Source organism: Rhinoderma darwinii, chromosome 4, assembly GCF_050947455.1.
Source record: "Rhinoderma darwinii isolate aRhiDar2 chromosome 4, aRhiDar2.hap1, whole genome shotgun sequence".
In the NCBI taxonomy this organism is placed as follows: Eukaryota; Metazoa; Chordata; class Amphibia; order Anura; family Rhinodermatidae; genus Rhinoderma; species Rhinoderma darwinii.
In genome coordinates, this window is record NC_134690.1 from 328,917,040 (window position 1) to 328,942,683 (window position 25,644).

At 41.8% G+C, this 25,644-nt stretch overlaps 1 protein-coding gene across 1 annotated transcript; it reads left to right on the top strand.

Moving 5' to 3' along the window:
* The first annotated feature begins 287 nt into the window (after window positions 1-287).
* On the top strand, window positions 288-25,431 carry FAM98A (family with sequence similarity 98 member A). The gene is made up of 8 exons (XM_075862820.1): window positions 288-588; window positions 1,752-1,900; window positions 6,886-7,020; window positions 7,781-7,962; window positions 8,851-8,931; window positions 17,221-17,337; window positions 18,648-18,815; window positions 21,952-25,431. The coding sequence occupies exons 1-8, from the start codon at window positions 395-397 to the stop codon at window positions 22,750-22,752; spliced, it is 1,827 nt and encodes a 608-aa protein (XP_075718935.1). The 5' UTR covers window positions 288-394; the 3' UTR covers window positions 22,753-25,431.
* Window positions 25,432-25,644: the final 213 nt, after the last annotated feature.

Sequence of the window (25,644 nt, forward strand, 5' to 3'; positions counted from 1 at the left end):
ACTCCCAGCAGCAAGTGAGGCGACCACGTGACAGACACTCACTTCCTCTCCACGTGTTCCACATCGGAACTCGGGACTTGCCATCACAAGGCTGTCTTGTGATTGCCCGACTCCAATAATTATATCTGTACGCCTGTTCATACCTGTTCTATGACTAAAATAGGTTATAGCTTTTGCTAATGTAATAAAAGAACTCGTAATAAACGCGTATTGCAAAACATGACGGTAGTTTTGTTCCATAGTTTATTTAATATACAGGCAGATGACATTGGCTTCCCCATGACGGTAAGAGCGCAGCGAGAGGGGGCCTTGCACTTGCCAGCCCGGCACCCGTTCTCTCCTGTCAGTTGCTGAGGGAGGGGAGACGGTGCAGCGATAGAGGCATAGCCAGCCTATGTACCGCGGTCTCCTATCAGACATCAAATATCCATTGTGCTCCCCTCCCTTGGCGGTCACATCGTCTGTCCCGGCCGCTGTCGTCCGTGCGTTCCTGGAACAGCTGTCCTCATTGTGCAACACAAGTTCTGCTGACGCCATGGACTGTGATACCATGGAGAATGACATTCTGGAGGCACTGGAAGATTTAGGGTATGGGTGTTACATTGTGAAGCGGTGGGCACGTTACTTGTATACTATGCCATATCCATCCGCCCGTCACCAGTTCTTATAACACTCCGCTGCCTACAATATAGTCATTGCTGTGGGGTAGGGGCATTGGCACAGCCTCAGTTCTCCTTGTGATATATATCATCTGATTTCTCCTCAGAGCATCATCCGGGCCTATTACTTGTGATCACAGCTGCAATGCACTACAGTAGTATTCATTCTGTGCCAAGCCTGTATTTAATGTGAATCTACCTATCAAATAATGGTGAATTGCTTCTCCAGCGCTTTCCTACTGTATAGTTCAGCAGCTCTGAACCCTCTCTCTACCTGTAGACGTACTGCAGACAGTAGTCTGGAGAGGGGGTGTTCTTGTGCATTATATTCAATAGTAGACTCCTGCATGCTGTGAGCGCTAGTTTTGCTACAGCTGGAGAGCCAATGTTCGCAACCGTGTTGCTATTTCCGTTTTTTTCATAGGCGCAGAACCAAGAGAATAGCATTAGTGACGGATCCATCACGTGACTGACACCAACGGCGCACGACCAAACCCTATGACTTTAATCGGTTCCGTCCGGTTTCTGTCATGGTGTCCCTCGTTTTACCAGAAAAAAATAGCAATGCAAACTAACTGAACCTCCAGATGTGAACATAGCCTTACACTGTCCATCAGGGATGACTGCCAATAAATGCTTTTTTTCGATAATGTGTTAAAAAAAAAAAGTTTCCTGACAACTGCACAAATTACTGATCTATGGCTCTGTTCACATCACGTTTGAGCACTATGTTTGGCGGATACGCCGGGAAAAGCTCCCAGTGTATGATCCAAAGGAATCCATAGGGCAACATTCAACCTACGGTGTCTCTTTAGCTTCCATTGGGCTGGTATACTATAAAGAGTTGTTGACTATGCTTTTTATCCAGAGGCATCCCACAAAAAATGTTTTACAATTGGAGCCTACGAGCAACATCTGCAGTGGCATACAGTATGTTCAGAGCCTTACGTCGGGCAGTATTCCTGACGTATATGTCTGACGGAAGGCTCAGCCTTCGAGCACTCCATATGTAATATTGTTATGTGCTGATCTGTATTATTGGAATTGCAATATTACCCTGTTCATTATCAACCACATAATTGTCTTTCACAGGTACAAAGGATCCTTGATGGATGAGGGAGCCTTGATCCCGGCTGCCACTCAAGGAGCTCTATCCCCAGAATACACCAAGCTCTGTGCATGGCTTGTAGCAGAGTTAAGATTGTTCTGCAAATTGGAAGAGAATGTAGAAGCAACTAATAGTAAGTAGATTATGTCATATATATATTCTATGTCTAGACAAACTAGCTTAAATTTCACAGATGACAGGACACAAAGGTTCATATACAGTGAAGGAAATAAGTATTTGATCCCTTGCTGATTTTGTAAGTTTGCCCACTGCCAAAGACATGAACAGTCTAGAATTTTTAGGCTAGGTTAATTTTACCAGTGAGAGATAGATTATATTTTTAAAAAAAAATGAAAATCACATAGTCAAAATTATATATATTTATTTGCATTGTGCACAGAGAAATAAGTATTTGATCCCCTACCAACCATTAAGAGTTCAGCCTCCTCCAGACCAGTTACACGCTCCAAATCAACTTGGTGCCTGCATTAAAGACAGCTGTCTTACATGGTCACCTGTATAAAAGACTCCTGTCCACAGACTCAATTAATCAGTCTGACTCTAACCTCTACAACATGGGCAAGACCAAAGAGCTTTCTAAGGATGTCAGGGACAAGATCATAGACCTGCACAAGGCTGGAATGGGCTACAAAACCATAAGTAAGGCGCTGGGTGAGAAGGAGACAACTGTTGGTGCAATAGTAAGAAAATGGAAGACATACAAAATGACTGTCAATCGACATCGATCTGGGGCTCCATGCAAAATCTCACCTCGTGGGGTATCCTTGATCCTGAGGAAGGTGAGAGCTCAGCCGAAAACTACACGGGGGGAACTTGTTAATGATCTCAAGGCAGCTGGGACCACAGTCACCAAGAAAACCATTGGTAACACATTACACCGTAATGGATTAAAATCCTGCAGTGCCCGCAAGGTTCCCCTGCTCAAGAAGGCACAAGTACAGGCCCGTCTGAAGTTCGCAAATGAACTTCTGGATGATTCTGAGAGTGATTGGGAGAAGGTGCTGTGGTCAGATGAGACTAAAATTGAGCTCTTTGGCATTAACTCAACTCGCCGTGTTTGGAGGAAGAGAAATGCTGCCTATGACCCAAAGAACACCGTCCCCACGGTCAAGCATGGAGGTGGAAACATTATGTTTTGGGGGTGTTTCTCTGCTAAGGGCACAGGACTACTTCACCGCATCAATGGGAGAATGGATGGATCCATGTACCGTCAAATCCTGAGTGACAACCTCCTTCCCTCCACCAGGACATTAAAAATGGCTCATTGCTGGGTCTTCCAGCATGACAATGACTCGAAACATACAACCAAGGCAACAAAGGAGTGGCTCAAAAAGAAGCACATTAAGGTCATGGAGTGGCCTAGCCAGTCTCCAGACCTTAATCCCATCGAAAACTTATGGAGGGAGCTGAAGATCCGAGTTGCCAAGCGACAGCTTCGAAATGTTAATGATTTACAGATGATCTGCAAAGAGGAGTGGGCCAAAATTCCATCTAACGTGTGCAAACCTCATCATCAACTACTAAAAACGTCTGACTGCTGTGCTTGCCAACAAGGGTTTTGCCACCAAGTATTAAGTCTTGTTTGCCAAAGGGATCAAATACTTATTTCTCTGTGCACAATGCAAATAAAAAATACATAATTTTGACAATGTAATTTTCTGTTTTTTTTTTATATAATCTATCTCTCACTGGTAAAATTAACCTAACCTAAAAATTCTAGACTGTTCATGTCTTTGACAGTGGGCAAACTTACAAAATCAGCAAGGGATCAAATACTTATTTCCTTCACTGTATGTCTTGAGGCCAGGATCACACACACCGTTTTGCTGCAGTTTGATGCATACAGGGGAGTGGACACAAAAGAGAGGATTTTGTGGTCCTGAACTGAAGTCAAAATGATCTTCTATTAGCTCAGAGATGCATGAGAGGTCTATGATCTTCAGGGTATGTTCACACGGCCTATTTACGGACGTAATTCGGGCATTTTTCCCCCGAATTACGTCTTGAAAGCAATGGGCAGACGTTTGTCTGTTCACACGAGGCGTAAATTTACGCGCCGCTGTCAAATGACGGCGCGTAAATAGACGCCCGCGTCAAAGAAGTGACCTGTCACTTCTTTGGCCGTAATTGGAGCCGTTATTCATTGACTCCAATGAATAGCAGCGCTAATTACGGCCGTAATGGACGCGGCGTTCAAGCGCCTGCACATGCCGTTACGGCTGAAATTACGGGGATGTTTTCAGGCTGAAACATCCCCGTAATTTCAGCCGTAACGGACGCCCTCGTGTGAACATACCCTCAAGGGGTTGTCTGAGATAAAATGACTATGTGTTAATGCTTGTCATTTATAAATGTAAATACATTTGTAATATACTTCCGTTTTCCAAAGTGGCCACGTTTCCAGATCCTGCCGTGGGGTACTTGATGGGTGACGTCACTCTCTGCACTTGCTCTAGCCGCTGTGTTGATCTTCAATTCTTTTCCGGGTATACGACACGTCACTAGTGACGTGCCGTGTATGGGCTCTTCTGCTGCACAGCCCGTAACGAGCATGCACGGTCTGTGCTGTTCTTGGGACAACAGCAGGGAATGCACATGCGCGTTACAACAGAACAGCCATACCGGGCATGTGACAAGTGATGTAGCGTATACCCGCAAAATAATTGAAGATCAACAAAGCGGCCAGTGAGTGACGTCACCCGTCAAGTACCCCACGGCAGGATCTGGAAACAGGGCCACTTTGGAAAACGGAAGTATATTACAAATGTATTTACATTTATAAATTACAAGCATTAACACATAGTCATTTAATCTCAGACAACCCCTTTAACCAAAAAAACTGTGGCGTCAAAATGCTCACTATACCGCTAGATAAATTCCATGAGGGGTATAGTTTCCCAAATGGGGTCACTTTTGCAGAGTTTGCACTATTTTGACCCCTCAGTGGCTTTGCAAATGTGACATGGGGCCGCAAACCATTCCAGCAAAACTCGAGCTCCAAAAGTCAAATGGCGCTCCGTCCTTTCTAACTTCCGCCATGTGTCCAAACAGCAGTTTATTACCACATATGGGGTATTGCTGTGTTCAGAAGAGTTTGCTTTACAAATATTGGGGTGTTTTTTTTCCTTTATCTATGGTAAAAATGAAAAAATCTGAGCTAAAACGACATTTTATTAGAAAAAAATTTAGATTTTCAATTTTACGGCATAATTCCCATAAGTTCAGCAAAAACCGTGTAGGGTCAAAATGCTAACTATACCCCTAGAAAAATTCCTTGAGGGGTGTAGTTTCCAAAATGGGGTCACTTTTGGGGGGTTTCCACTGTTATGGTCCCTCCAGGGCTTTGCAAACACGACATGGCACCGAAAACCATTCCAGCAAAATCTGTGCTCCAAAATCCAAATAGCCCTCGTTCCCTTCTGAGCCCTGCCGTGGGTCCAATCAGCAGTTTACTACCACATATGGGGTATTACCGTCATCGGGAGACATTGCTTTACAAATGTTCGGGTGCTTTTTCTCCTTTATTCCTTGTAAAAACTAAAACATCGTATGTTTTTTCAGAAAAAAAGTAGATTTTCATTTTCACAGACCAGTTCCAATAAATTTAGCAAAAAAACTGTGGGCTAAAAATGCTAACTATACCTCTTGAAAAATTCCTTGAGGGCTGTAGTTTCCAAAATGGGGTCACTTTTGGGGGGTTTCCACTGTTTTGGCACCACAAGACCTCCTCAAACCTGACATGGTGCCTAAAATATATTCTAATAAAATAGAGGCCCCAAAATCCACCAGGTGCTCCTTTGCTTCTGAGGCCGGTATTTCAGTCCATTACCACACTAGGGCCACATGTGGGATATTTCTAAAAATTGCAGAATCTGGGCAATAAATATTGAGTTGCATTTCTTGGGTAAAACCTTCTGTGGTACAGAAAAAACTGTATTACAAATGAATTTAGTAAAAAAAAATTGAAATTTGTAAATTTCACCTCTACTTTGCTTTATTTCCTGTGAAATGCCTAAAGGGTTAAAAAAAATCTGAATGTGGTTTTGAATACTTTGAGGGGTGCAGTTTTTAAAATGGGGTGTTTTATAGGGGGTTTCTAAATATATAAGGCCCTCAAAGCCACTTCAGAACTGAACTGGTCCCTGAAAAAATAGCCTTTTGAAATTTTCTTGAAAATGCGAGAAATTGCAGCTAAAGTTCTAAGCCTTGTGAGGTCCTAGAAAAATAAAAGCACGTTCAGAAAACGATGCAAACATAAAGTAGACATGTGGGAAATGTTAACTAGTAACTATTTTGTGTGGTATTACTATCTGTTTTACAAGCAGATACATTACAATTTAGAAAAATGCAGATTTTTGCAAATTTTCTCTAAATTTTGGTGTTTTTTACAAATAAATATTGAATTTAACGGCAAAATTTTTTCAGTATCATAAAGTACAACATGTCACGAGAAAACAGTCTCAGAATCGCTTGGATAGGCAAAAGCATTCCGGAGTTATTACCACATAAAGTGACACATGTCAGATTTGCAAAAATCGGCTGTGTCCTGAAGGCCAAAACAGGCTGTGTCCTTAAGGGGTTAATGTGGCCATAACTTAGATAGCTAAACACTCGTTCGGCCGACAGCTATTCTTACCGACCCCCCCCCCCTTTCCCCTATACACGTGCTCGCTCGGCCAAGCGTGCATGTGTTCTCAATAGGAATAAGGCGACACCTCTGGATTGTTTAGACCGTCACTGATGTTGGAATAAAAAGGGTTCCACAGAGCGCTCAAACTCCTTTATCTGTTACTAGAGACCTGACACCTCATCCTAAGCAATCTGTCATTGATTTTAATGGCCTTTTGCTTAGAGCTATGTAGAATTCCAGTTTTCTGTATAATTTTTGCGGGTATTCTTATATCACCAGGTTTGCATGATCAGCCTCGTGTTATGATAGAAGGGTGTGTTGGAGAACATCCGGAATGTACCTTTTACCACCTATTTTTCTAGTTCAGTATTCTAGTGGGTGCTTGGACTCTGTGCTACACGAAACATGAAGTACATAATACATAAAGTACTTTTTAAGTATTTGTTATTTCTGTGATTTTATTACAGGCCCCGCTGAAGCAGAAGGTTTTCAGTTAGAAATGAGTGGTCTATTAACGGAGATGATCTGCCCATATGTGTGTTTGACATCTGGAGACGTCTCCAAACGTCTTCTTGATAAGACAAACTGCCTACTCCTACTAAGTAAGTGATCTGGTTCACGTTTTATAATAATGTGGACGTTATTTAGCACAGTAAATGAAAAATCTTTAGCCTATTTTGAAATTTGTTTATTGATTGCAATCTGTGCTTAACCCTTTCCTCCACGGCCATTCTTTGTTTTTTCATTTTCGCTTTTTCCTCCCCACCTTCCAAAAGACAACTTTTTTTTTTTATTTCTCTAAAAACTGTGGACATTTTTCTTTTGTGTGGTGGAATGGGAAAAAAACTGATGTCGCCATTTTTTTTGTGGTATTATTTTTACGCAATTCACCATTCGATAAAAAAGACATGTTAACTTTATTCTGAAGGTTAATACGATTACGGCGATACCAAATTTATATAGTTTTTACAACTTTTATGAGGAAAAAAATAATACAAGTTTTGTATTGTATTGCCATATTCTAAGAGCCATTTTTTTTTCTGTCGATTTTAGCGCTGAGGGCGAGCTGTAATTTTGATTGGTACCATTTTGGGGTACATGAGACTTACGGTGGATGTTGGGAAGGGGTTAGAGTTTTTGTCCTAACTGGGACACCCCTTCTCATATGACCTTTTTTGACATATGGGCATCATAAAAAAAGAAGTTGTCCCCTGCTCTGCCGCCCCTTTTCACTTTGAACTGAAAGACGCTTCAAAGAGCTGTACCCGTCCTGGCAGACTTGCCGCAACTCTTTTTTTTTTTTTTTTTCATGTATGAGGTATACTTTGTATAATATATCAATGTAATCTTGACTCTCCACAGCGTATTTGATATCGGAACTTGAAGCTGCAAGAATGTTGTGTGTAAATATTCCAGCGAAACAAGAGCTAGATGGCGGCAGTGAGGTATTCAAGGAGCTCAAGACTGTATGCATGTCTCTGGGAATGTCCAAACCTCCAGCCAATATAACCATGTTCCAGTTTTTCAGTGGAATTGAAAAAAAAGTACGTTTTGCTTAAATGTGAAAGATAATACTGTTCTATTTGCAAATGCTGCCGAGAGATGTATGAAAATTGTTTGACGTTAAACCTGGCCTTGTTGCCCATAGCAACCGATCAGAGCGTAGCTTTCATTTCTTTAACCTGTCTGGTAAAATTAAAGCTGTGCTGTGATTGGTTGCTATGAGCAACAGGTTTCATAAATGATGCCCTTAGTGTCTTTCTACGCTTAACAAGTTTGTAGCTGAATTTTATTATTCCTGTGGCTTCCCCGTAGTCTTACCACAGGCTGTTTGATATGCAGTTTGTAGTCCACGGAGAGTGGGTAGCCACATGATTCTGAAATGGATCAATACAGTGATCAGTGCTGTCTCTCTGTTCTGGTTTCAAAATGAAGGGTTGTTGCTTTCCTATGTTGTAGATTTGTCGGCCCAGTAGTGATTGTAACCTCTTCAACCACAAGGCTTTCCTAGTGCCACCTGTGTACGGCACACTCCTACTCGGTGGGACACGGGCTTAAAATGTCCTTTTGTTATGTGATGTGCCAAGCTCGTAAATATGGTGCAATTACTGCACTATACAGAACCCTTCTGCAGTGTACTATTGGTGCAGGCTGGTAGACGTTTTTCTATTGTAAAAAAAAAAAATGCACTTCTTTATATTCTTGGTGCAAATCTTATAGAACTATCTGCCCATAGGTCCTACATACAGTAATCTTTGAAGAATGTCCACACACGTGACGTAGATTTTCACAATTCTTTGTAGTTTTTTTTTAAAAGCCATCCATACACAAATACTACGTTTTGATCAGATCTATGTCTATCTTCAGGCAGTTGCGATGGTACTTTTTTTTAAAAATGTATCCATATATTTTATCTTGTGTTTTTTTTCTAGGTAAAAGAAACTTTAGCAAAAGTGCCACCTAATCATATGGGAAAGCCTCTCCTAAGCAAGACATTGGGGCCATCTCACTGGGTGAGTAGAATACTTTCAATATACTTTCGTCTTGCGCATCTATGGCTGCAAATGACCTTAAATTACAACATTAGGTAAAGAGAAATCCCCTATTTTTTTAAAATGTTTATAATCATTTAATAATCTTTAACTTTGCATTTTGCACAAGAAAAACAAATTGATATTTCGTGAAAAAGCATCTAAAGAAGGAAGAATGTCAGAAATGGAAAAACCATTGAGTTAAAAATCTAAGTTATTTAAAAACTCCCCCTCTGTCCTTTACTGGGTACCTGGCAGTAACCACGACTGCATGTAAAGACTAGGGACCTGTTCACACAGAGTTTTTTTGCAGGCAGAAAAATCGACCTCAAAATTCCTTCTATTGAGTGCCGTTGGCAGAAGACGCTTTCTCTGCCTCCCATCGATTTCAATGGGAGGTCAGGGGCGGAGCTGCTTTTTACAGCGAGCGGCTAAAATCCACCGCGGAGAAAAAGAACGCCTCCGCCTCGCATTGAAATCAGTGGGAGGCGGTTTTCTACCGTTTTTTGTTACTGATTCCGACACGGTTTCCGTGCCAAAATCAGCATAAAGGATACACTGTGTGAACTGGGCCTAAGGCAGCGGTCACATGTCCAGCAGTCGTTACTAGTTCTATAAGGGGACACAGTCAAATGACTACTAGATATGTACGGCTCGCCTGGCTTCTAAGTGACGTCACATGTGAGGGCCGTTCGTGACCAAGAAATTAATTTCTGGGTCATCTTTAAATAAAGTTGTTGTTTTTTTTTTTCTACGACCACATTTTTTTATTCAATTGTAGTTGCCTTTTTTGCTACGTTTAGCCTTTTTAAAAAAACGAATGACAAACTTACACTTTTAGGCTCAATCCGCAGGAAATCTGATGTACAGGCTTCAGTATTTTTCAGGACGGAAATTGACCTGCTGTGCGTTTTTTATAATTCGCTGCATGTCCATTTATCCTGCGTTTCTGCTTGCAAATTGTACCTGCCTAGTGCTGTGGAAAATCGCACCACAACACGCCGGAAAACGGATCAAAACATAAAAACCGCAACAAAAAATGCATTGCAAAACGGACGATTAGGTGCGGTTCTTACCTGTGAATTTCCTACATATTTGGTGCATATTATATGCAGAAAAATAGGCAACGTGTGCACGTAGCCCTAATCATCAGTATGTGCTGTGGAATTGACGTTCGCTGTCAGCGATGGATCCAGCTAAATGTTACACATAATTATAGAGGGAGCGCTTTCTCGCACTGCCCCGAACAGAAGATTATTTTTTTTTTTATGTATGATGCTTGCTGTGTACTCATTTACTTAACCCCGTCACGACTGCATACAGTCATGGACAAAATTGTTAGTAGCCTACCGTTAAAGAAAGGATAACCCACAATGGTCACTGAAATAACTTGAAACTGACAAAAGTAATACATTTTCATTTACTGAAAATCAACTAATGTAAATCAGACATTGCTTTTGAATTGTGGTTCAACAGAAAGAAAAAAAAAAAACTAATGAAACTGGCCTGGACAAAAATCATGGTACCCTTAACGTAATATTTTGTTGCACAACCTTTTGAGGCAATCACTGCAAACAAACAATTTCTGTAACTTTCAATGAGACTTCTGCACCTGTCTACCGATATTTTGGCCCACTCCTCTTGAGGACACTGCTCCAGCTGTCTCAGGTGTGAAGGTGTCTTCTCCAGACTGCAGGTTTCAGCTCCTTCCACAGATGTTCAATATGATTTTAGATCAGGGATCATAGGAGGCCACTTCAGAATAGTCCAATGCTTTTCTCTTAGCCATTCTTGGATGTTTTTAGCTGTGTGTTTTGGGTCATTATCCTGTTGGAGGACCCATGACCTGCGACTGAGACCAAGCTTTCTGACCGTGGGCAGTACATTGCTCTCCAGAATGCCTCGATAGTCTTGAGATTTCATTTTACCCTGCCCGAGAATGTCGTCTCTGCTAGTACACGGCCCCTCCTCCTCTCCTTATGTACAGGGATAATGGGCTCATCGTCCCTGTGGATAACCCCCCATCATCACTTACATACAGGTTGTATACAGGTATGATGGAGTTACATAATCCCTGCGGATTATATCATCATCCCTGTTTATAACCCCATCATCCCTGTGTTTTACCCTCAACATCCCTGTGTTTTACCCTCAACATCCCTGTGTTTTACCCTCAACATCCCTGTGTATTACCCTCCATCATCCCTGTATATAACCTCCATCATCCCTGTATATAACCCCAATCCCCCCCTGTGTGATTATTGCTGGGTGTTTGTGACAGTGCAGGGAGCTGGGTGACTGTAATTAGAGCAGGGAATGACCCTGTGAACATAGAGGGGTGTAGCAGTATGCAAATAGCTGAGATGCTGTGGCGTAAGAGGGGGGGATGTAAGCTGTCTCCTCATATGCACCAAGGGATCATGGGTATGGTGGCTTACAAGCAGGGCTGGACTGGGACTTAAAATCAGCCCTGGCATTTTTAAGCACACAGGCCCACCGAAGGCCATACGCAGCCGACAGTTTGGCTGGAGTACATGGGACCACCTTTCAGCTATACAAGACGTGAGGAGATTTATTAAAACGGGTGTAAATGAAAACAGAATAGTCCTGATAACTCCAACGAATCTACTCCTTTTCTACGAGAATAATGAACATGCTCATTATCCTAGAGGATTTTTTTGTGCAGAGCGGATTCAAGCAAACTTCTTTCCGCTGCATGTGAATTGGGTATAAAATAGCCCACTCACTTGTAATGGATACAGAATGTTAGTGGATTTGAAAGGTATTTAGGTGTGGAATTAGGGACTTTGTCCTAATCAAATCTTGATTGCGTGATCATGGCCTAATACTGATGTATAAAGATTGCAAATTATACCATTACACAATTCTAATATATCACCATACTGTAACTAAATAGTATGTTTTATATTCAGCCATATATATATATATATATATATATATATATATATATATATATATATATAAACACACACTCGCACATGCTGGACACATGACGCACATATGCAACCCACAAGCTGGACACATGCTGCATTCGTTCCAGTCACACCTAGGACACATGCGCATGCACACCACTCACACCTAGGAGATATGCGCACGCACACCTAGGACACATGCGCATGTACACCACTCACATCTAGGACACATGCGCACACATACCACTCACATCTAGGATACATGCGCACGTACACCTAGAACACATCCCACCTAGGATATATGATGCACATGCAGCACTCATACCTAGGGTATATCCTCCACTCGAGAACAATCCAAGAAAATATGATCAAACTACTGATGTCCCCCCATATATAGTACATAGCCCAGGTGTTTGAGAGATTGTAGAATGAAAGGAGAAAGAGGAGGAGGCAGGACCGGATGAAGGGAATCGGCGTCTGATGCGGGGTACAAAGATGGCGCTGCCCCACTTCCGGTGTCGCGTCATCAGAGAGGGTGTGAGACGGCGTGGACTAACCACGCCTACCCACAACCCACTCCAATAGAAGACAGCGCTCGGAAGAGGTCAGGGCCACTCCCCCCCCGGAGAAGCATCTGATCGGGATGCAACAAACATCAGCGCGCAACCGGACATCAGTACATACCAGAGAAGAAACAAGAGGAGGGGTCACAGTGCAAGTGATAATTACAGAACACTATATACATCTGACATTCCAGTGTTCATCTTGCAGCATCCACATTATGGGTTGCGGTTTTCGTTAACCCTTTATGTCCATTCAGATAATTATCACGCTTACACGCCTTATGTAATTTATATTATATACCTTTCAATAGGTGTACTGGATCATATACATCTGTTGGATGTCATTGGATGTTCTTCTGATTTCTCACAAATTCACTGTGGCTCCATCTGACACAGTTGTGCATGAGACTATATATAATTCTCTTTTGCTGCTCCAATTATATGTATACTCTCGTAACATTCATACCTGGTTTCTGACCGTTTTTTGATGTCTTTTTATTGAGTGACTCATTCCCTGTTCCACTTTTATTGTTTCATGTGTTTTTTATTCTAATAAAATTTTGTATATTGTTCTATAAACTTTATGTGCATTAGTCGATCATATTTTCTTGGATTGTTCTCATGTTAATTGTTGATCGATGCACCAAGGTTATCTTGGTTATTACCCAGGATTCAACACAGTAGATGTTATATAGTCCAGCAACATTGCTGTACACTCGTTTGACTATTACACTGTGCTGATATCCTGCTCTGTTGGTATCTTATCGGTATATATATCCTCCACTCTCAGCTAAGACATATGCCGCACGTTGTCTACCCACACCAAGGACATATGTTGAACACGCACTACTCCCACCCGGCACAGATGCTGCACACACCGCTCACATACTAGACACATACCACTCACACACTGGACACGTACCACACACTAGATACATACCGCACACACTACTTATACTGAACAACTACCACACACACCACACAAATGCTAAACACATACCTCACATAACACTTACATGCTAGACCTATACCACACATACCACTGACACTGAAAACAACACGCATACAAATGCCACTAATACATTAGAAGACACAAAACTCACATAAATACATATTTTTTCCTCCGGGTGCAGTATAAAGAGCAATCCCGTCACTGATTGACTGATGCTCAGCCAACTAGCCTTAGGTTTAATTTGTACATGCAGACTGGGCAGGTACTGATTGTCCTTTTCGTCTGCGGCTCCAGAGATGTGCACTAATGAGTGAGGCACCAGTGCAGGAATAAAGTCTAGAGCTAATTAGCTGTGGCTCGGCCAACAAGCACTATACTTCATTTCTGCAGTGCTACTTCCCGTCGTTGCAGAGTACACAGCAATAAATCTCGGAAAGATGTGGTTTTAAACACCAGGAGGCAGCAGTTATTGGAATGTTGGTGCTTGTGTTCACCACTGTCCGCAGGGCCGATTCTAGCTTTTCTGCAGCCTGAGGTGAAAATTGAAATGGCGCCCCCCAGATTTTGATTGACTTCTCCCTGGCTGTTCTACATCACTAGCAGCCTCCTCCAACTCTTGCGGATGCGCCATTGCCTTGTACTGGCATGTATGGTGCAGCCGGGCAGATTATACCTCGCTGCACGGTGTGTGCCCAAGTAGTTACAAGGCAATGGCTCATCCGAGAAAGTTGGAGGAGACTGGAAGTGATGTATCACAGCCAGGGGGATGTCAATCAAATATGGAAAATTGGGTTTGGAGGCAGGACTCTGACTCTTCAGGATAGCGACTCCACCCCATGACCCTTTAATGAGTAATTAGCATATAGTGTGCGCCAGTTTAAAAGTTGATTGTATAGATTTTTCTGTATCCGAAAGCAACATACAGGAGAATGTTTGGAAATATTGTCAGGTCATGTATTATCACACGGTGGCGGTTCAAGGGGTTAAACTACCTGCTAGGTTCCCATTAAATATACAATGAATTGAAAACAATACCACCTGCCCTGTAATTTTGTTGTTCTAAATATATTCTATATAATGACAGCATCAGAAGCAAGCTCTAACATATACTGCTCCAGAACCAAGCTCAATACGTATATACAGCACCAGAACAAAGCTCAGTACATATATACAGCACCAAAACCAAGCTCAGTACATATATACAGCACCAAAACAAAGCTCAGTACATATATACAGCATCAGAACCAAGCTCAGTACATATATGCAACACCCGAACCCAGCTCAATACATATATACAGTGCCAGAACAAGCTCATTACATAAATACAGTACCAGAACCAAGCTCAGTACATATATACATCAGAACCAAGCACAGCACATATATACAGACCCAGAACCAAGCTCAGTACATAAATACAGCACCAGCACAATACAGCTCAATTTAGTGCAACCCCTGCCGTATAGGTTTGTACATCATAAAACTTCAGCTACCAGTATGGACCGAATAATGGTAAGGATATGCTGGGAGTTGCTGTTTCACAAAAAAATTTCACACCACCCATCATCACGCTGCAGATCATACAGTGACTACAGTGCTGATTAGAGGCAGAATAAACCTTTACATTAAGTGACTCACTGGTGATGTTTCAGATTCTAGTTGTTCTTTTTCTCTTTTCTTCTCCATCCGGTCCAGACCTCTATGATGACTTCTCCTGGCCACGGCCCATTTCTGCAGTTTTGCGCTCAGATGTCTTCAGCTTCTCACTATTAAAACGTTTCTGCACCTATAAACGAAGATAAAATTCTCATGGTGACACACACTGTAAATGTGACACACACCCCTAAATATATTTCCTTACACTGCACCTCTAATTATAATGGCACCATACACTGTGTCCCCAATTATAATAGCACCATAAACTGTGTCCCACACACAGTGCTCCCCAGAGAGCCACCTGTAGATAGTGCCCCACATATAGCACCCCCTGTAGATGGTGACCCACATATAGCCACCCCTGTATGTAGTGCCCCACATATAGCCACCCCTGTAGATAGTGCCCCCACATACAGCCTCCCCTGTAGATTGTGTCCCCCATATAGCTCCACCCCTGTAGATAATGCCACTGACACTTTTAACTGGAAAAAACATGACATAATCACCTTGATTCCGTTCCCATGCCGTCCTTTGTCAATGCATGCCTGCTCTCTTCTGAACAGGTCTGCTGCAGTTGAACGACGGTGCTGATTGGCAGGGCAGATTGACTTTCCCCGTCAATTAGCGTCTTTTAACAACGGATGCGGCACGATGATGTCATTGCGCCGCTAACGTCGTTGAAAATCGCTGATTGGCAGGGCAGAATGACTTGCCCCGCCAATCAACGCCTTTCAACAACGGAAGCGGTGCGATGACGTCATTGCGCCGCTACCATCGTTGATTGACGGGGCAAGTCACTCTGCCCTGCCAATCAGCGTTATTGTAAGGTGGGCACAATTAGTGCAGGAGGGGGTGGCGGCGGCTGGTTTCAGTGGCGCCGCTGCCCCCTCAGAGAGGCAGCAGGCCGCCAGCACTAATTGTTTGGTCGGCCAGCAGGCGGCCCACTGTTCACCGGCCCATCTGGCATTTGCTAGAACTGCCAGATGGCGAGTCCGGCCCTGGTTACAAGACAGGAACAGAAGCAATCTATGTAAATAAACAGAGCAGCAGTGACGCTTGAGAGCAAACAGAAACTGGGTAGAAGGTTAGTAGGGGGTTTTAGGGAAGGCAAACCAAGGCTGGGGACACTTTTTAGAAATTATCTTTTTTCTCGCCAACCCCTTTAAGGCTCAGAGCCCATTTTTCAAATCTGACGTGTCACTTTATGTGGTAATAACTCTGGAATTCTTTTGCCTATCCAAGCGATTCTGAAATTGTTTTCTCATGACACATTGGACATTTAATGGTAAAATTTGGTCGATATATTCAATGTTTATGTGTGCAAAATGTAGAGAAACTTTGGAAAAATTAGCTTAGTGCAGTGTATTAGAAACAAACATAGTTGGTCCTGATTTTGTCAGGACCCACTAGGCTTCCGTAGATGGCATAGCCGGAGGCCATTGTTAGGCCTCCGGTTGCCATAGCAACAATCCGCGCCCGCGATCATATTGCAGGACGACGATGGTGTTTTAACCCCTAAGAAGCTATTAAACGCGGCTTCTAAGTGGTTAATCAGCGGGGACCACTACGATCGGTCCCTGCTGAAGGAGCTGTGGCAACTGCTGTACAAGACAGCAGTTGTCACAGCTCCTGTATGTGCCGGCAGAGGGACCATAATGGCCATTCCTCCCGTGACTTCCTATTCCGTCACTGAGCGCGAAAAATACGCTCATCTTGACGGAATAGTAAGTCAAGGAGCGGGAAGGAGTTAAAGTGACCTGAACTCTGCTACTACAGTATGTGCTCAATAAATTGGTGAAATAGGGAATTGCCAGGATAGCTCACTATGATGCCAATTTGCCAAGAGTACAGCCTGAAAAAGATGCCCTCACAGCAAGTAGGTGGTAGCAGTGGGCAGCCTCATCTCTTTTGGAGAGGCAGCAGGTGGGGGCACTCAGTGTCTTCTATTTTATTTAAATTCTTTTATAGATATTTGTATCATAAATGATGCACTTCAAAGATGCTCTTATAGCCCGTAGGATGGATGTGGAGATATTAGATGACAAGTGATTCCTGTATTCCTGTGTTTTTTTTTTCTTTTATGCATTTATTAAATAATTTATCCATTTTCTCTGTCAAGATGTGGGTTTATTGACTAATTGCCATTAAATCTGACTCTGTGTTTTTCCAGGAGAAAATTGAAGCAATTAATCAAGCCATAGCCAATGAATATGAGGTCCGGAGGAAAATGTTAGTCAAACGTCTGGAGGTGACTGTTCAATCTTTTGGCTGGTCAGACAGGGCGAAGGTAAAACTTTACAAGCTTTATAGCAGTGTCTGATATATTATTACTGAGGGCATGGCTAAGGTTACATGGGTTCCTGCGCTACAGAAGCATCCATAGAAATTCATTAGCTTTTTAGGTGTTCTCTAGAACGTGGCGCCCTAAACTCTGTTCTACCTTTCTCGGCTGCCTCCCGGCCACTTCCTGTTTAAATGGTCAGGAGTTACGAAAACAGCATAGCTCGCTGAGCTACACTGTTTCAGTTACTCCCATAGAAGTGAATGGCAGTAATGGAAACAATGCAGCTCTCGTGCTACGCTGCTTCCGTAATTGTCTTCCACTACGCTGTTTTCGTAACACCTGACCATATAATCAGGGGGCCCTGTTCTAGGCATAAGTGCAGGTCCCAGTGGTGGGACCCGCATCTATCTGACGTTTATGGCATATGCGTCTATGCCATAAATGTCCAAGATGGGCAAACCCCTTTTAATTTAACACATACCCCCTAAAAGAAAAAAAAAAAGGAAACTGTCACATTGGATATATTTTAACTTTTTATGTTCTCTCCTTCTCCAACCAGGATTTCCATTTCTTCTGCAACATTCCCAGTCTATTTTGCTTAATATAGTATTTTTTCTTTATTAGCTAAATGCTTTTTCTATATGTTGATACCACATGAAAATACTTGGATTTTTGTTTTATAAATAAATATTTAGAATTATTTATTTATTTTTTGGTTGGGTTCTAGGGGGATAAAGCATTCTATATCTCCTAATATACAGAGAGATTACATGAAGGTTATTTAGCTTTTCTTTTTTTTCTTTGACTTTAAAAGGAAGCAGAGTATGGTCTCTCCAAAGTGGCGTGAACATTGCCAATTTGAAAGGACTATTTAATAATGTTTTCCCACCATAGATTTGCCATAGATATTTTCGGATCTTCCATTGATTTTAAAGAACTGGCTGCACAGATCCGGCCACTTCCTCTGGGAATGCGCTCTGTGCACTCCTTGTTCTCGGGAGCAGTGGTAATCCCACCGTTCAGACCTTTGCCAGTCTGATTTCATGGCATTACTATAAAAGTCTATGGTGGGAAACATCTCATCTAAAGCACCACGTTGCAGTCAATTCATCTCGTTTTGTAGACCTTGTTTTTCTCCGTGAAAGTCAGGCTAATGACATCACACAGGACTTGTCTTTACCACTAGAGAGCAGCAGTGGATGTAAAATTATCTGTACAAAAGACATTCATGCGTGTTTAAATGCGCAGACTCTGAACACAATATGAATCGTTCTTTTCAATAACGTCTGAATTACTTCTCTCATTGTAAACAGAATCAGTCTGAAAAGCTGGCAAAGGTTTACCAGCCAAAGCGTGCGGCCTTGTCAAGTAAAAGCTCCATTACGGTGGCACACCTTTTGGCAGCTCGGCATGATCTTTCAAAAATCTTGAGAACTAGCAGTGGTTCAATCAGGGAAAAGACTGCTTGTGCCATTAATAAGGTAGGTGGTAGGAGTCTATGTCTACAGAATAATAAAAATATATATTTATCAGTCATAATTATTTAAATTCTAGATAATCTTTTTTTTTTTTTTTTTTTACTCTAGTATAGTATTACCTTTTATTTTCCACAATTATTTGTTTGGCTGAATAAAGCAATTGGGGAGAGTAAGCAACACTAGTGCAAAGTAAAAATGAAGTTGCATCTGACAATGAACCCGAATCTAGATCTAATTATTCTAAGGCCCTCAGGAAAATGAAAGCAAAAACCTGATTGGCTATAAGCAACGCCTTCACTTTTCCCATGCACTACTATTGATAAATCTTCTTCATTATTGTCTTTTGATGACTTGCTCACCCAAAATGCTTTTAACCTAATGCTTTGATTTTGCCTGTTAACGATCCTGTGCAAGAACCCAATTTTATTAGGAGTCCCCAACGCTCCGGTCCAGGGTCTGGCACATGCAATGAACAAATGCTAGAGGCTTAAAGAGGCTCTGTCACCAGATTATAAGTGCCCTATCTCCTACATAATGTGATCGACGCTGTAATGTAGATAACAGTGGTTTTTATTTTGAAAAACTCATTTTTTAGCAAGTTATGAGCAATTTTAGATTTATGCTAATTATTTTCTTAATGGACAACTGGCCGTTTTTTACCTTTTGAGCTAGTGGGCGTTGTAAAGAGAAGTGTATGACGCTGACCAATCAGCATCATACACTTCCTGTCTATTCATGTCCATTTGTATTCACTGCACAGCGTGATCTCGCTGAGTACAAATGGACATGAATGGAGAGAAGTGTATGATGCTGATTGGTCAGCGTCATACACTTCTCTTTACAACGCCCACTTGGTCAAAAGGTAAGAAATGCCCAGTTGTCTATTAAGAAACTAATTAGCATAAATCTAAAATTGCTCATAACTTGCTCAAAAATTATCGTTTTTCAAAATAAAAAACACTTGTTATCTACATTACAGCGCCGATCACATTATGTAGGAGATAGGACACTTATAATGTGGTGACAGAGCCTCTTTAAGCATTTGTTAGTTGCAAATCTTCACGTCAAATAGTGTACAAGTGGTGAGATATATTCCAAATGTGTACGTTTGGTAGGCCTTAAGGCTATGTTCACACTGCCGTCAGTGGCTCCATTTGGCGCCTCTGCTGGCAGCCCTGGAAAATTTGACTGCAACCTGACGGATCCCATTGTAAGTCGGGTCATATGACAGATCCATCAGAGCCTTTGGGATTCTTTTATGAACGGAAGACACAATGCAAATGTGAACATAATCTAACTTCATATTGAATATTCCCTTTTACCTTGGGGGCACCCTAAGTTTCTAGTTAACCGTTAACCTTTTAATTCTATATTGAAAAGTGTTTCTACTATTACATGTGTAAGGGGCAGCCTTACAGTGGGCTCCAGACATCCTGAAGACTGGCTTTTAAAGTGTGAATTGAATTTTCTATCAAGTAATGAAATTCCCAGCACACACTTAGGTTTTTTAATTGGCATCTTTTAACAAACTCTTCTTACTGCTGTGAATTGGTTTCCTGTGTGTGGGGAGTTGGTGTCTGGAAGCTAATTGCGTGTATCATCTAGAATGTATTTGGCTCCGGAATATATACATATACTACAGTCATTTTGATTAGTAATGTGTTGGTAGTATACACTAGCATGAAAGTTCACAAATATGAAGTTATAATAGAGAGAGAAACACGATTGAAATAAGCCAGTCAATGTCCAAAGTTGAATGCAAAGTTACTACTGGGATGTAAAAGTTCCCAGACTTCCACAGCAGTTCAGATGAAAGTCACAGAATCCAGGTCTATAGTGGATCCCTTTTCACCACTTATATAAAATTCATGTAAAGTACTTAATCCAAACTTGAACAAATTCCATAGTTTGTTCCGACTCCCGGGACCCCCGTCTTTCAGCTGTTTTGAAGGGGGTTTTACTTCAATGGGAGAAAAGGCTGCAATACCTGTAAATCGCCGCTAAATGCGTGTCGAAGATTCACAATGAACAAGTAGAAATAAAGGGGAAGCAGCACTCTTACGAGGGCTGCACTTTATTCAGATGATTGGCGGGGGTCCCGAGAGTCGGACTCCGACCTATCAGCTATTGATGGCCTACCCTGAGGATAGGCCATCAATTTTTACTGGCTGGAAAACCCCTTTAAGGATTTCTACACAAAATGAAAATGTACATATAATCATAAATCATAATTAATAGCCGTACCCAAGGTTTTGTGGTTGGGAAGCTAAATCAAATGTGACTCCCAATACTGCTGCAGAATCAGAACAGGAAAGTGGCAATATCTCTCTTTTTTAGAGAACTTTTTTATTATTTTTAAACACTTTCCTGGGACTGCCATATTGCAGACACACACACTACCTTCCTGTATTGTTTGTTTAGTTAGTGCAGGGTGTGTGTTCTTTATGGCAACTGCAATGCAATGGTAATCCATTTACAGAGAAATGTTATAGATTTTTACAGCCCCCAAACCAGGAAGTGACAGAGGAGATGCATACAGAGCCTTACATAGCTATGTATGTTGCTATCCTTTCTTAGCTGGGCCTCCAGCAGTACAATACAGCTGTCATTAAATCTCCCACCCTCTAATTATGAGATGACTCTTTTATTCTGCACTAGTCTACACAGCAAAGCTGACAAGTGAACTGGAAGTGTCAGCTTAGAGTGCTGTCTAAAGCATTTATATAGCGGTTATCTGGGTTTATGTATGTGTATACAAGTATACACCAATAACTGCTATGTTAGTGCCCTAGACAGTGGACACTTTTTTTTTTTTTATTATTATTATTATAATAAAGAGCCATGTCTTAAATGTGTGTGTTTCTTCAATATTGCTGCAGTGATGACCGCATATGTAACCAAAAAAACACAACTAGCTTGAAAAGAGTAATTTGTCTTAAAATCAAGATGTCTCTTGCTTAATAATTCATTTTTTTCCGAATCTTAGTCTTTTTTTTCTTGACTAATTTTTGATAAAGAAATTGTCTGTTAGGTAAAATGTTGAAATGGGTTTAAGTTTGTTCAAACAGGATTACATCTACTACTTATTTTTCAGAAAGCTGTGTAAACCTGTATAAGTAATGTGTGTTCTTCTTTGCAGATATTAATGGGTAGAGTTCCTGATCGAGGGGGCCGACCGAATGAAATAGAGCCTCCTCCCCCAGAGATGCCTCCTTGGCAGAAGAGACAAGATGGTCCCCCACAAGGTGGTAGAGGTGGAGGACGAGGTGGTTATGAACAGTCTTACAGTGGCCGAGGCGGATATGAACATGGTGGTGGCCGAGGCGGCTATGAACATGGTGGTGGCCGAGGCGGCTATGAACATGGTGGTGGCCGAGGCAGCTATGAACATGGTGGTGGCCGAGGCGGCTATGAACATGGTGGCGGTAGAGGTGGCTATGAAAGTGGTGGTCGGGGTGGAGGACGTGGAGGCTATGATCAAGGTGGTAACAGAGGTGGTAGAGGAAACAAAGTTCAAGGAGGCTGGACAGATGGTGGCAGCAGTAATACTGGACACTATCAAGATAGTGGCTATAGAGATTCTGGAATTCAAACTGGGGGCTATCAAGGAGGCGGTGGACACCAAGGTGGTGGTTACCAAGGAGGAGGATATAGTGGTTACCAAGGCTCATCCTACTCTGGAGGTGGATTTCAGGGTGGAGGCTATCAACAAGACAACAGATATCAAGATGGTGGCCATCAGAATGACCGAGGGGGTGGCCGTGCAGGTGGCAGAGGGGGGCGGGTTAGCCGTGGTGGAAGAGGAGGACAGGGTGGTGGTTGGGGTGGTCGTGGAGCACAGAGCTATAACCAAGGAGGTCAATTTGAGCAGCACTTTCAACATGGAGGTTATCAATATAATCAATCTGGTTTTGGACAAGGAAGGCACTATACCACTTGAGATTATTCCAGCTATGATTACAGTAGAGCTCAGGTAATAAGACTGACACACTGATCAGAAAAGATTTTTGTTTTTCTTCATTAAGGTTATGCCAGATGAAACATAGCCAATTGCATGTGTGGACAATAATAAAATCTTATTCCTGCAAACTTTTTTTTCCCCTTTAAATTGTACTAAGTAATTTTCAGTCTAAAAACACATCTTCCATACAATACAGTACCTCTTACGTTTGTCAGCCTTCTTTCAGTATTAAGGAAACTGCAGTGCAATAATATTCCCATGGACACTAAAATTCTAATTACAAATGGCCAAATTACAACATGCGACTATGCTAGTACGTTGTCAAAATGAACATATTTTGTGCAGGCGTCATGTATGCCAAGAGTTGTTTTCATTTTTTAGGCTGTGGATATACATCTTCCATGGCTCCTTAAAATTTCTAGGTTCTAGCTTCAAGTATTGCCTGAGTTGCAACATTTATAGTCATCCTTGATGTAATACACTGGTTGGGACATCATTTTATATGAGTTGGTTACTTAAAAGGTTATTCCCATCCAAGCTCTGCCGGCCACCGCATCCAGGAGTGGAGTGTTCTCTTCATTCACTTCTATGGGTTTTGTAGAAAGAGGTCTCCCACATCTATCACTGGATATGCCATAATTGTCAAAGATAGGAATAAACCTTTAAAGGGGTTGTCTCATCTTTCCATAGTACCTATTGGGGCCTATAGACGGCATAGAGGGGAGAACCCAGCTTGGGACCCCCTTTATGACCCAGAGTTAAGAGCTTCTAAAAAGCAGAGGCTCTTTGATCCTGGTCAGTCCACAACACGTGGAGGTCCGTTTATTTGGATTGTTGTATGTTAACTACATTTCCCCTGTGCAGGGAAAATGAGCAGCCAATGACAAAATCCCCCACCCCTGCAAAGTCATCTGTTTACCAGGAGTCTCATTCACACTTTAGCAGGAAAAATATGTGCAGGTTTTCAAATCCACAGAATGCCGTGTCATTGATATGGAAGTTCTAGACTTATGTTTGTTACCAAAACATAAAATTCACTATCTTTACCCATTCACGTTGCTGCTTGTGGCCCCTCCATACATGCTGATATGTCAGCAGGCACACAGACACAAGGAACAGCCACAATAGCGACATCACTGCTACAGCCAGTAGTTGGCCACTGTAGACCACTTGTCTCCATGTCGGCATGCACAGAGTGGGGCCGGAGAGCAATCCGTTTAATTTCAGGTTTTTGGCCTCCCTTTTTTTATTTTATTTTTTTATTACATTACCATAAAAATACTTTTTAATAATATTTTATGGCTATACATGACATATGATTTGTACTTCTGCACTGTAAATTGATATCAGAAGACTAATAGCCAGTGAATATGAGATATGGCCCTGCTCTGCGGCTTCTGTGCTGGTACAGGTAGTCTTTGTTGGCCCATACCAGCAGTGGTTTTGTGCTGCTGCTCTTTGCACCAGCTAATGGGCATTTTGATAGTACATATCATTTATTTTGTAGAAGAATGTTTACTTGAGTGATAGAATTAATGACTTGTAGAGCGGGTGTTTTGGGCAAATATATACAGAGGGCGATATTCTAGGTTGGTGTTTTTTTAGCAAAATTCTAGCAGTTTTTTTTTTCTTTCTAAAAAATGCTCCTGTAACTGAGCAAATCTCAGTCTTCATCGCACAAGCAGCATTTCTAAATTTCACGATGGATAACATTTACACCTGTCCCTGGGCTTCACTCGCAATGGTATGTGTATTATGGGGGTTGGGCTATGGCTGTTAAAGACGGGCAAATCATAAATAAGGCCTGGTTCACATCTGTCCGTTAGGAGCCTCTGTCACCGATCCGGCCAAAAATACCCAAAACCTGACGGAACTTATTAAAGCCAATTGGTTCCGTCGGGCGCCGATGTTCGTCGTGCATCGGAACCGGAGCTTCTGGTATTTTCGTTGTTCTTCTCCTCTGACAAAGCAGACCAGAAAGACCAACGCAGATGTGAACAAGGCCTTATACATTGTACAGTATATGAAATATTGAAGTTTAATGTCTTACTGCTTTAATGTTGACTGCGGTGGTTTCTTTTCTGATGGGTTAATTTTTATTACATGAGCTCTACTGCATGCAGCAATGCAGTCCAGAACATCTCTAAAACGCGTTCTCTATTTAGCCATAGGGGACAATGCTGTTTTAGCATGGTGTATCCGTGATCATCAACAATGTCAAACTAAGTGCAGTTATCAATTACTACAAATCTCACCTGCCCAACAACACGATAGTCATTTCAGTTAATGTGTATTATTACTTGAAAATCGCTCTTAGTTAGACCTCTTACTTTTGTAGCCTGTGCATTCCACCAAGTCCTGGCGAGTGTATTGGCGGTTTATTGTTTTGGTTTTGGGGGGCATTTGAGTGGGAGTTCTTCATTTTATTTATTTCTTTCCTTCAAGAAATGCACTACGACTTGGGCAAAGGATTTTATGCCCGAGTATTTTCTCTACAAATGCTGCAGGAAACAAAGCCTGTGTGGGTTTGTAATCTTTAAGCCTTTACCAAGAGCCACATAATTTTCTTTGTACACAAGGCATTAAGAAACTGTGAAAGAAGCCTATTCGAAGAGTGCTGATTGTATGAAATGTGAGCAATAAAGTTCCTGAATGGTTGCGGTCTCTTTTTCTTTTTTTTGTTTTCATATTATGCTATCACAATATATGTAAGTAGGGAGTTTAGCCCCTTATTGACAACGTATAATTGTTTTTGCTTCTCTGCATTTCGGCAACCATAACATTTAAATTTTTTTCATTGATGAGGCTGTATGATGCATTGTTTTAAGCGACAGGAATTGTAGTTTTTTTTACGCACCATTGAAGGGTACG